The following is a 13,888-nucleotide window of genomic DNA, read 5'->3' on the forward strand; positions in this document are numbered from 1 at the left end:
CTTACTCACTTAGTGTGAAGCTTACTACCTGAAGTATGTTCACAACAAGCTCGGGGTTGTGGGTTTGTTATTCACACACAGACAGTATGTTCCACTTATCAACTTGAATAAAAGTGAATAGTTGTTTTGTATAATGAGTGGTGAATGCTTGAGCTTGTCTTTATTAGAGAGAGCTGTTGGACATGGTCCTGATATAAATCAATACCATTACAAAACAGGAAACTAGTGGTGAAACATTATGTACTACTGGATGAAAGAAAGATTCTATTTGTACTGTACTGTATCCATCCATCCATCCTTGAGAATTGGTACATGTGAACAATCTTTACTTATTTTATTTTTTTTTTTGGCACTTCAACATAAAGAAAATGTCTGACAAGCTCAACATCATTCCCTCATGCCTAACCTTATGCTTCTGCTGCACGTGGCCGCATATGACAACAGCATTACGTCGACAAGCACACCAACTGCTGCTGCTCTCCCGTTTGTCATAAGCTTTGCATACAGGAACTAAACACAAGGCAGAAACAAAGGAATCAGCAAATGCAACATTGGAATGAATATAAAGGATGATTGGTCAACCACATCAGACTTTATCAGGCACCTGACAACACACCTGGATTGGTCAGTAACTTGGTCACCTATGGACAGTCCGCCAACATGTTAACTCAACATCAACAGCATGCAAGGGGTCAGTTCAATTTAAGTTCAGAATTATCATTCATTAATAAATACACTGAACATGTTAAGCATGAGAAGGTTGTGCTATCCAGCCAATAAGTAAAATACTGATAATTGATGCTCTGTCTTAATTAAGTATGAGTACAGTCCTTTTTTACATTTCAGATTTGTTTGTATTTGCAATTGCAAGCGACAGATAAAACTATTTTATATTTTAATCAGACAAGATGACACGCAGCAAATGATAGAACACTCATAACCACAAGAGACTTGAGACTCGACTTGGATTTACAAAAAATGACTTGTGAGCATCTCTGACATAATAAAAAATAATAATGTTGAACAGACAATCAGTGGGTAGTGCTTTGCCTGACCAGGAACTGAAAATGTAGCTTGAGATGATGACAACCAGAAGGGTTCATGAGATCAAAGAATGCAAGATCAGCTCATACTGAATTCAGAGTGCTCCTGGAGGATCCTGAGTTGTCCCAGGCTGGATCAGATATTTAATCCCTCCAGCAAGTTCTGGGCCAGCCCCAGGGTCTCCTCCCAGTTGGTCACGCCCGGAAAAACCTCCAAAGAGAGGCTATCAGGAGGCATCCTTATCAGATGACCAACCACATCAGCTGGCTCCTTTGAAGGAGCAGCAGCTCTACTGAGAGTTCCCCGTGGGTCTATGAGCTCCTCATCCCATCTGTAAGGCTGAGCCCAGCCACACTTGATCCCTTGTTTACTCACCACTGCTCTCGTAGTCATCAACAGTAGCTCACATTTAATGTGTGAATGAAGATTGTTTTGATCATAATATGTGTTACACTTCATGAAAAGTTGCAGAAACACACAGGAGGGCAGGCAGGACTAAGAAACTGAACATATTTATATTCATTAACAAAAAGCTGAAATTATCCAAAAACCAAGAAAAACAAGAACTCAACAAAAACTGCAACTAATGACCAACTAATTGCCTAGTCGAAAGAAAAATTATTATTATTATTTTTTTTTGCCATTCTTTTGCTTCCCAGTAATGTTCCTTATAAATCTAAATCCATTCTCCCAATCCCTTGCAAAAACGTTTCCCCACGTGATGTTTCTGCATGATGACACTGGTTCCATGTTCATCCCCACAGCTGACCACAGACAAGTTAAGTGTAAACTATTGATAGTTGCATCCCCAATATGCATGTTATTGTGCGTATTTGTTAAATGAGCAGAAAGTACCACTGACAGGGAATGAAATACTGACCAACAAGCAGACTGAACTGAGTCTGGATGGTTTAACTGGCTTCCTCTCAGGAGACTGGATCTCTGATAATTAGAAGAAAATGATATTTGCTTTTGTAAAATCTAAGCATCTGTAAGATTACACAAGGTGTTCGGCAAATCCACAGATAATAGATAGGGAGACAAAGGTAGAGCCCAAATAATGAAGTCCAGTTCGATGTAATTGTTTGATGTTAATTCTATAAATGTTGCACTACCAAGGGAACATGACTTAAAAGAGACAATTATCTGCTTAAACCTATTTTCATCTAGCATCTCTAGTAACTGGAGGTGGTAAATACATTTGAACCTGTTACTCTGCAGGGTGTTCTCCTTTGTTTTACTTCCCTCACAGCAAGAGTCAAACAGACATGGGTGGAGGAGCTCAGTGTAGAACTTATAAATAAAGCTGGGATGAATGTCTGGAATGTATATGTATTTGTTCTGCATATATCAAACATAATATTATACAGTTTAAAACTTTCACAGACTCTTTCACTCCAGTGAAAAGTGAGCAATTTTATTTTTTTACTGCCGTTTCACCCATTTGCAACCCATGAAATTCTGTGGTCAGCAATCTAACTCATTATCTTTGGTCATGCAGTTAATTTAACACATACTGGAAAAATATGCTTCATCCTATCTCAGAAGTTTTTAGGAGGCGGTGGGAACTGACATGGTTAGGGTTAATCTAGGAGTTACTAGTTTGTTATCTCTTGCAAATAGGTATGCAGAAATGGCGGTTTGGTTGAAGTGATGATTGCAAAAAAAATCTATGCTACAAGTGCGTTAAATCGAGAAGACATGTTGAAATGTCAAACACATGACATCAGAAGAGATTTGAGATTTGAAAATGAAGATAGAGGAAATGTGTTTAAGAAGATCTGGGACTGTGTTGAAATGTCTTCTCAGGATCAATGTGCTACATTGTGAATCACTTTGCTGTTCATCAACTACAGTTTTGTATATAAAAGACACAATGTTGTCTATTGAATTCAAAATGTGGCTTTTATTTCCTTTCCACATGTTTTATCCATATTCCTGTTCTCAAAAGAGACAAACATATATGAAAAAACAAAACCAAACAACTTATTTTTATCTCACACTGCAGGAGCACTGCAGGCTACCTTTGATTTGTTGGTATGTTGCACCATGTGAGAAAGGGATTTAAAAAAAAAGAGGGGGAATCGTCGAGAGCAGCATTCAGTCAGTAATAGCTAATCAGCTCATGTACACTTCAGTGATCTTTTCCAGCGACAATAGCATCTTTGAATATTAACATTTCGCCAAGAAATCTTTTCATGAATCAACCCAACAGTCTTGACTTGAGGCTGTAAAACACAATTACTGCTTGTCTGACAGGAGAATCCATTGGAAATGATAGAAATGATAGAAGAAAGCTTCAATCACGTTGTGGAAACACATTTTTTTTATTCTGAGCAGAGATGATCACACAATGCAAATACAATCAAGGAACCTAAAAGGAATGAATGGGTAATATGTCTAAGTCTATGGGAGATACATGGAGACATCCAACATCCTATGACTTCTGACAAAGAAATGCCTCCACATGATGATACATCACACTTTAGAGAGTGTGTGTTTGGACACAATATTATTAACCCCTTCAAACATTTGAGAAAAAAAATGTTATCCTACTCTCTGAATTTTCTGGAGGAATTTCTTAATCAGCAGTCATGTGACATAGATGCGCTGGGTATTCTCCAAGCATTTCCCATAGCTGTCAATACAACCATCCAGCTTTTCCTTAGATTAATTCCTGATATATATATATATATATATATATATATATATATATATTTAATATAAAGTGATCATTCACTTAATTTACTAATTGAGATTCATTTTTGCACATGCAGTGGTAAAAAACGAAAGATCATAGGCATCTAGTGGGTGTTTGGGAAATGCAAAGGGTCTTTATATACTCCTATATTGAAAGAATAGAAGCTTTCATCGTACTTCGCAAGTGTCTTGAGTCTTTACAACTTCAGTTTTTACAAGGCAGCTCATCAACCCCTATATTACTGGAGGAACAAGGCATCGGCAAGATGAATTCTGCTCACTGACATTTAGTTACAAAAGGCATCTTTACCTGCCACACGATTCAACAGCTTTGGCTTTCCTGTGGCTTCATCCGCAAAAGCCCCTTTTTAGCAACCAATAAATCAAACGGGCTGCTTCCTGAGAGTGCAGGACTTAAAAAGGTGGAGAAAAAAGGGCTTTAAAGGACAACTAACATGGTCCAGGAGGCTGCAATGCCTAAATCAATCCGGCACAACTTTTACAACACACCTACATAAGGATCGGACGTGTCTTGTTCAGAAAAATAAGCAATTCAAATCAGTTTGCAAACTGCAGCGAAAGCACACTTGAGCGCTCTGGAGGTGGGCAGACACTCATTAAAATACGTCAAAGGAGACGTAGCAAAGAATGAGGTAGAAGGAGAAAGATTCTTGAGAAAAGGGCAGAAGCAGTACAGTAGGATCTAATTTCTCATCCTTTAGATGGATGGCAACCTGCCAAGTCAAGGTTCCTCTCGTCGTAAAACGTCTCATACTGTGTGTCCATGTGCGATCATAAATACGTCTGCCCTTTCATATAAATAACAGGCCCTGTGTTATGATAAGATAATATTAACAACACCTATGGAAAGCTTCCCAATGAGATCATATTTCTTCTTTCAGCCACAACATGAGTGGTCCACCTGGGGTAGCGTTATCTTCTGACCTCTGGTTTGACCAGCGTCCACTTAGAACTTCAAGGTTGGAGGTTACAGTTATGACTAATCCCTAGAGTGGCGAGCAGCCGAGGACAAGGGATGAGCGGAGACAGAGCAAACAGGGCACTGCGTAATTTCCCAGTTGGATTGATGGAGTTTATTTTGCATGGATCCATGTCCAGTTAGGCAGAGAGGCATTCTGAGACAGGTCCAGTCGGGATTGGCAAAAGCCAGTGAGACAGACAAAGGGCAGCTGTCCAGTGTCACACACTGCCAGGTAATGGCTGCTCATGGGGAGACAGCAGGTCAAAACAGATGAGCATTCTGTGTTACAGTAAGGAGGCCTGGGCCAGTTGTCTACTGGGGTTAGCTGTCAGCGCTGTGCATTACAGCTCACATCATACAGTCAAGGTCTGATCTTATTCTGGGTGTGCTCCGCTGGCTATTTCCTTTACCATGTCTCAAAGACATTAAATGTTGGTTTGAGTGTTTTTTGTGTAGCTAATTCTGTCGATTGTTTTTTACTTTAAACTTACTTATAACATTTCCTTTGTATTTGTAAGTTAATATGTGTCTATCAATCCTAGCATTTTCCTGTGTGTTTTTTGCATGTTCTCATTGCCAGCTTGTCAAATACGGCAACTAATGCTCTTCCTAGCCTGCTACTGTCAGTTTTTACACATGACGAGCTGCTGAGTAAAGCTGGCATTAATGATATGAAAAATTTAGTTAAATTTTCAAAGGCTCTGCCAAATAACAATACATGGGTAATACCCAGCGTCCGCTTAGACTATCAAAATCAAGCTCGCCTATGAACTGTTCACATATAATGATGTATTTTGAGGTATATGTCACTTACATATTTTCACAGAGCTCTGCTTGCCATCCACACTTCAGTGCAGTACCAAATGAACAAATCCACAGCACTTGTTCAGTACAAAAAGCACAGTTATTCAAGTCATCATAGTCAAACTAATCATATGTTTCATGAACCTCTATCACTTGTATCCTTTGTGTTGTACACGTTAGCTGAGGTACTCTGAGTGCCGTCACTGTTCAAACTTGCCATTAGAAAGCATTCTACTGGTTATCTACTTGCTTAACTCTTCTAAAAATATGATGGGGATCTGTCTGCCTTAATTGTTACAGCCATTGGTCTTGTTGGAAGTAACAGACTGAGACAAAAAGAAACACACAATTGTGCATTTTTGAAGAAAATGCACGTGATTGCTGCAAGATGTTGCTACTGATGCTGCAGCCCAAGAAAGTTTGTTTTTATCTGTGCCTCACAGTTCATATTTTCATAGGCATACTTGCCAACCTTTGGACCTCAAAAATAGGAATGATTTTGAAACCAAAGCACGGGTCTGGGGGCCCTCCACCTGAAAAATTTAGAGTTTGGTTTCCTGCCTTCTGGTAAATAACAAAACACTATGTACACTGCAACATCAGTTTTATGCTTCATGACATTAATTTTCTCAGAATAAATTGTAAATTGTAGAAAAAAAAATGTGCCCCTCTGGAGTGAATGCTTGCTTTTTATGGCTGTTCATGTTGACTGACTAAATACCCAGGTATTTGCAGTAGGGATGTTCCTAATGACTCATTTTAGGGATGCTCAACATCTTGGATGCAACAGTTAACTGGGATTATTAAAATTAGTAACGGATGCTGGTCTTTTAAAAAGCAACATTTTGACTGCAGAGACACTACAGTGCAAATCATGCCATCATGAAACTGACATGTGCAAATTAAAAATAAATTCATTAATGCAAAAAATGTGCCCGAATAAAATACATGTGCAATAAAATTCATCTCAAAAATCATTTCAAATATAGTAACTTCACATACTAATGGCTTGCTTTGGGGAAACATCACATGCTTGAACAGCAATATGCATTCCAAATGTGCAGAGCAAGAGAAGCCAAACATCTGAATTTTTGTTTTCTTTATGGTGAAGAGGATGTTGCAGCTTTGATCTCATGCCACAGCACTTCCCCAAGACAACAAATCTGTAGCAATAAGGATCACGGCAGCTAACAATCCAAGAATTCAAACACAACTCAAATAAACACAAATAAAAAACAGTTCTTGGGAATCTGTCAGTCCTGTTTTGTGAACAGCCAAAAATATTGCAGCACTCCACCTTTACATGTAGTGTTCAGCCATTTACCAATGCCTTACTCGAGAAGAAAAAACAGCTATAAATCGATGTGGAGATAGACAGTGCTGTGTGCTTCGTCTTGCAGCGTGTCTATGTTTGGCACAAAGATTGCAATCACTGCCTCTATCTCCCTTTATCTCTTTCTCTCCAAATATCTCATCATTAGAAGTCTGGGGCTTCTTGCTGTAATTGCGTGTATGTACTTATTTTTAAGGGTCACAAGTGGGATAGAATATGTCGGCACGGAATGAAAAAAACAAATGGGAGGCAGGAGGTGAAGACAGAAAACGTGTGTGAGGGAGACAGGGGTGGAGGAGCAGTAGTGACGCCAATAGTGATAGAGAATGTCAAAGCAACAGATGTGGAATTGAATTCTTGCTGCATCATGTAAATCATTAGTGGCTGATAATGGAAGAGAGAAAGGGATTACTTTGCTGGTGTGTAATCCCTTGCAGAGGCTCGCCCTCCTACTCCCCATCAGACTTCCCCTTCATTGCAGCCTAGCTTTGTTTTTCTGTGAGGTTAACCACACAGGCAGCAGGGCAAAGGTTGCAATCACACCCACAGTGAAGAGTTCAGCACACACACTCTCATGTACTAAAGACCTGTTGGTACAAACCCCAGGCAGCGCAGGACCCAGCCTTACTGAGAGAGCCCCCCTATCTCCTTGCACTGCACGGAGCCTGATTACAGTCTACTGGAGGGCAGATTAAAAATCCCCTTCCCCTCTGTCTCTCCGCTGCTCCCCCCACTCCACAGGCTTCTGCTGCAGCCAGACACAGTCTGCACATCTGGCCCCTAATCAGACAATCCCAAAAATAGACAAACAATTGTGGGTCAGAATGGATGTGCAGATGGGAAGAGAGAGGGAAATAGTGTGAGAGAGGTAGGCTGCTGTCACATGGTAGAAGTGTCTACAGGCGTATAAACTAATCCTCACCTCACCACACACAAACACACAAACACAGCTGGGCATGTTTGTGTGTGGGTGTGCACAGACATGCATTTGTCCAACATCTGGGTTTAGCCATGGGGAGGGATTTAGAGGTATGGACTTTGTGCATCTGTCCACTCTGCTCCAGATTGAAGTTTGTCCTTTCATTAACATTTGTTACTGCCGGGTGTACTAGTCTCCTCTCACGCGAGGATCAATGCACATGCAAGTACACTGTGGGGTTTACATTTGCAGTATAAAAGAGACACGATAATGTCTTTTTGAGAGCCTAAAGTATAGTGGAGACACTGATGATGCGAGCTAAAGAGGAGAATACAAACATGGCACATTGAAAAAAGGCGTATTAATAACAAATGATAGCAGCAAAGGCATTAAAGGAACAGAAATTAAGGGACAGGATGCTGAGGGAAGAGACAAACAGGAACCGAGACCAGTCCTCGAATTTTCTTAATAGCTGGCACTGCCATTTAGAATAATCGGCCACATAGATACTCAGCTTAATAACATGTTCTCTTTGGTGAATGAGCTATGAGTCAGTCTTTTCTGGAAACAGACACACACCATGGTTATAAATACCCCTTTGGCTTCAATAAACAATTTCTAAAAAGATCCTGGCATGAATGCAATCATCTGGGCAATAATTAAATTATTTGACGCTTAAAGAGAAGAAATCCCAATGCCTGTCAATGTCAGCCCCATTTTCTCATATTGTGTCCACATTCACATTAATTTGAAGTCTTAGATTTATCATCTATCCCTGCTAATTAAATGAAGACTTGGAAGACACCAAGACGCCCGCTGAAAATTACTGTGTGCATCACGCCACAGCTCAATGCCATCCAAACAATTCCAGGTGCCGTTTTCATCTGACAGACAGACGACAAACAAATTGACAGATGACAAAAAAAAAACAAAAAACAGCCAAGGGCACCTCGAGGTGAGCAGAGCAGGGAGACTTATGAGTGAGAAGATGACGGATGTGGTGTTGGAGGCAAAAATCCCTCTTCAAACCAACTTCATCCCTGATCGGTGAAGAGAGGCAACGACAGCACCCACATTCGAACTCAGCCCTCAGACCACAACAACTCTGATACACTCACTCTCACCCTCTGCTCCCTCATTACATCTATGACACCATGGGTCATTTGCTGTCGGACTCGGATCCAATCAGAGCTCATTTGTACGCAGGATAACTATCACTAATTTTCTAGTCGCTCCCCCAACCGTTGCAATTATTTCTGCCTGCAACTGGTCAAATTACAGACTGCAGCCATGTTCATTATTGGCAGAATGACCCCACCCCTCTTGAAATGGTCACAAGACAATGTCAGAGCAGTTTTTAAAGGGATATTCTGGTCTAAACTAATGTAAAGCGGTGTTAGACCATGGACTAAATTTACACCTTAATATCCGTTTAAGAGTATGGATCAATAATAGTTCATTGGGCAGATAGTAAAGATGGGGTTATTTGTAAAGCATTGTCAAATTATGCCATCATTTTAAAGGCTTTTTCTTCCACAGTTTCGTAAACCTATACCTTTAGCTTAAAGGTGCGATATACTAGGGTTGGCCACCTTTGTAATTCATACTCAAAGCAAATAAGGAGCAGCATAGTTAGCTAGTTAGCTCAATTCACCATGCATAATAAATAGACGTCAAAATGTCAACTAATATCTTGTATATTGCCCCTTTAAATAAGTAAACAATAAAGCTGTTCTGCTTGTTAAGTTGAGTGTAAATCCTGATGTTTTTTACTTTGTGTATGTTTTGTGAGCATATTCATGTGGTACTGCACAGGAAACAGTACTGACTATACTACAGGATGACATCGCATCAGTGACTCCGAGATGCATGAAGGCTCGGGTTAATTAAAAGAATCCTGCATGTGTTGTTTTTCCAGTTTTTAACAAAACTGATTTGCTTGTCTTTCAGGGGTGCTTGGTGAGGCTGGGCGTGGCTCTCTGCTGGCCAGAGCTGTGAGTGTCCACATGCATGCTGACAGACTATTTTCACTAGCTCCGGTGGTCCATGTTTTCTCTCAGTGTCTCTAAGGTAAAAATGTTTAAAAGCATTCTTAAAAATCACTCACCAGTGCCTTAGTCCATCTTCTCTCCTCTCCCTGACCCAACCCAACCTCTGCCACCCTGCACAACCCTGACCAACCTCTGAGCCAGCTATCTGTGTAACCGCAAGTCTCCCACTGCACCATCTGTGGAACCAACTGTCTGCATCTGAGCTCACCACCTCTACCTGCCAGCGATTCCTCTTGTGTTCAATACATCTGCTCCCTGCTTGGCGTCAGCTTTTGGGTCAGTCTATTAACCACTACAATCGTCACACTTGTGTGCTAAAACATGACTTAAATGTGAAAAAAACAAAACAAAACATGTTTTGAAATGAATGCAAAGCTGCCCTGATTATGCCGTCGATAAAAACAATGAGGAAATGTTAATTTACATATTCACCGAGTTGCATAGCTGAACAACTTACAGATTTCATTTGCTCTTTTAACAGTATCCGCTCACAGAAGTAGACTTTCAGATTTGTTTTGGTCTTACTTAGGCGCCCACAGCCTTTTAAGCTTAATGTCTGGGAAAGCTCATTGTGTTGCCTTAATATTGAAAAGTTGACTTTAAACTAAAGTGCATTTGTTGCACAAATCTACACACTGAACTGAGCATGGGAGCCCCCCTAGTCCGTGGTTTACAAAACCCTGCGCTTTTGAACCACACAGTCCTCATCCAAACAAAGTATGCCGAATAGATATGTAACCGTTCCTACACAACAAAGGTTGCCAAGGAAGATAATACAGGCAGCAATTACATTTCCCTTTAGAGCATAATGGCCAAGCAAATTAGAAGCATATAAACATAATTTCTTGGGTTTGGATTAAACAGTGAGGAAGAAGAATAGAGGCAACATATTCCTCATAGCTACATATCAGTCTCTTGAAATGTGCTGTATGTAATGTGTGCTATGATTAGTCAGATACAACCGAACATTGCAAACCTTTAAAGTACAATGTTCATACAAAGAAACAATGTCTTTCTTACAAATTAAAGGGAATATTGTGTGTTTATATTTAAATCCTCTCATGTTCTGTACTCATAAATACATAAGTGAGGTGCTGCTCTTGGATGTACTGATGAAAGAAACCCCAAAAGACAATATCTCACCATTACATGTCAAAATTCTCCAATTTCATACATTGCAAGAATTTGTCCTCATTTAAGCTTACATAAAATCAAACCAACATTACTTTCAGAGATAGCAAAGTTAAATCTTATTCCAAGATCAGTGAACCTAATGAAAAAGCTCATTGTCCTGATTGTCAACCTACACTATATGACAAATAGACTCTTAAGATGAATAATGCCACTGTGTATGAACAATAGACTAGGTCTTAAAAAAAATTACCCACAAGCCCATACACCACAGGGCTATACTTGATGTCCACAGCTGTTAAGTTTAGGGTCAGTGGTTTCCTCCCTCCAAGCAATAACGTTTATCTACCAACACGGTCAGAACCTTTTTCATCTGAAAAAGTAATCCACAAGGCACTAACCTTCAGAGGAGCAGTCAGTCATGAAACAAGATATCATTCAAACCCAAGAGGCAAACGTCTCAAATTAAAATCTTAATTTGAATTACAGTAAAAAGAGATTATACTAGAGATTAATAAGGAAACAGCTTTGGGATCCTAAAATTGATCTGAACTATGTGCATCTTAAAAAACCTGCCCATCTCATTCGGCTGACATTCACTTTTAACTGACATCTGTTACAAAGTCAGTAAATTGAGACTATAAATTTGCAGATTCCCTCTGTAATGAGGGAACTTGAACATGAAATTACAAGGATCACTTAACTGTGTAAGATGTAGATTTCAAAGGGAGGATAGTAAGAGAAACGTTGTTTAAGATGAAACATAGTGCGCAATGTTGAGTGTTCACCTGGGAATAACGTCTCTACAGTCCCCCTCCATTTGATGAAATCAAACTTTTTGTGAACTCATAAAAAGTTTGACAACTATGTACTGACTTAAATTGAATCTATAATTTCTATGAACTGAGACTGAAAAACAATCTTTCTTAGCAATACAAAACAACATTGGATTATTTGTTACAACAGATTGATTGACTCTTTACAGGCAAACACTATGAAATAAGTTGTGGGAATCGATTCTAAACGTATAACTATGTTTTGCAAATAAAGACCTCTGAGCTAGAAAATCCTTTTCAAATATTCTAAAGTGAGTTTGACTTTCAGTCCATTTAGCAAGGGTATGTAAAACTATTCAAGCAGTTCACACTGCCGTTTGGAACATCATTTAAAAGTGTTACACTGTTGTACAAAGGCTTTTCCAACATGCTGGTCTTCTGACAGTGCAAAGAAACATCCCACCTCCTCTTTTCCACATTACTAGTTCCCTTTTGGCACTGCTGCCACAGTTAAGTGAAGGAGGGGAGGCCTGTGGGGGTTCACCTCAAGGCTGGCTGCTCTTACCTTCTGTGTCCTGGCCCCAGCTGTGGGTTAGCAAAGAGAGGATTGCCATTCCTGTCCCCATCCATCTGACGAGCCACCACCCCCGTCGCATCTTCTGTCAAGCCTTATTGCCTGCCCACCTGGACACACAAAAAAAAGAACGTGAGAGAGGATTTTTCATTCAAGTCATAGTGAGTCATCCAGCACACAAGCATGCACAGCTGTGACCAAAATACACACACACACACACACATACACACATCTACCTACAGCTTTATAATCAGGTGTATATCTGAAGAACACATTCATCTCCCAATCCAATTTTGCATATAGTAAATAAAATAATCCACAGGATTATCCAAATGAATCTGAGTGGATGTAGTTTCTCTTGGATTACTCCAAAACAAAATGAATTTACTATTATGCAGTCATAGATTGACTGGCCATATATGCGGATGATTTAAATGGAATCAAAGCCATTATTTAATTTGAACTGCTGAAGAGCTTGGCTTGTGAATTTTATTAAAGTAAAACCTTCCCTTCCCTTTCTTTTCTTTGAAGGGTTCAGAGCAAGCAGCACTCAGTTTTCCCTTTCTCTAACCAACAATGCCTGAATCACTGGCGTGTCACCAATGAGAGCATAACCAGTTTTGAGTGATGCACTCAGTGAATTCTGGGCAACCCTTTCCTAATCAGTCCTGTCAATCTTGTTACCCACATGGCAGGTTTTGGCTTCAGATATCTAGCTGTCAAATTAATCAGCACCAACTTGCATCCGCTAACAAGTACTTAAACAAGAGCAATATAGTGAAACTATCATTGTCCTGTTCTTTTAACTGGTTACAAAACAGTCTCAGTTTAACACTGATAGCACTATATGACCTTCATATGCAAACAAGACCATTAAAGAGAACACTGGCCCTTTCTATACTTACTCTTAATGCATGTCACCAGGTTGGATTACAATTTATCCAGATTGGATGAATCATAAAATTAGAACTATTCTTATTGCAAATGCTTAAGATGACTTGAGGAGCTGGCTCTGTAGTCAGGTGGTATGGTGGTATTACAGTTAATGCTCTTACATTACAACAAATACATTACCCCATTACCTACGCCAAACATCCTGCAAACAACAGTTTAAGAAAAGGTAAAAAATAAATAAATAAATACAAATTGTTAAAAAAAATAAAGAATACCAAACTTCTTTCTTTCCATTGCCTCCAAAGCAAATGCGTGTGCTATCAGATCAAAATCTTTAGACACAAGGCAGCAGTGCTCCTACCACATCTGTCCACAGGGGGTGCCAGAATCTACAACAAATGAAAGCTTTCTGTTGCTGCTTTAAATTAAGTAGAAGGATGACTGAAAATGTTTTCATGTATTCAGAAAAATGATATTGCTACATATGATGTTTCAGAAGCTCATCTGAAAGTTTGGATACTTTTTTTTTTTTTACCTCCACCTCATAAGACATTCATCCATTTCTACCACAATCAATCTTAAAACTGAACTTAAAACAGATCTGTTGTTGTCTTATTTAAGTCTACAGTGGGTGAATAGTTTATTCACACAAGTAGTTGATTTAATAAAAGCCTTAGTAC

General features: G+C 39.5%; 1 protein-coding gene across 4 annotated transcripts in view; it reads right to left on the reverse strand.

Annotated features, from left to right (window-relative positions):
- The window catches only part of pcdh15a (protocadherin-related 15a), a 245,217-nt gene that overhangs the window by 153,821 nt on the left and 77,508 nt on the right, over positions 1 to 13,888 (reverse strand). For all 4 annotated transcript variants that reach the window (XM_037124785.1, XM_037124786.1, XM_037124787.1 and 1 more), the window contains one exon: positions 12,306 to 12,424. In XM_037124785.1, coding sequence (XP_036980680.1) covers positions 12,306 to 12,396 — 91 coding nt within the window. In that variant the 5' untranslated portion in view covers positions 12,397 to 12,424. Of the gene's footprint in view, positions 1 to 12,305; positions 12,425 to 13,888 lie in introns of those variants that run through there.

The sequence above is a fragment of the Acanthopagrus latus genome, chromosome 15 (genome assembly GCF_904848185.1).
Source record: "Acanthopagrus latus isolate v.2019 chromosome 15, fAcaLat1.1, whole genome shotgun sequence".
Classification (NCBI taxonomy): domain Eukaryota; kingdom Metazoa; phylum Chordata; class Actinopteri; order Spariformes; family Sparidae; genus Acanthopagrus; species Acanthopagrus latus.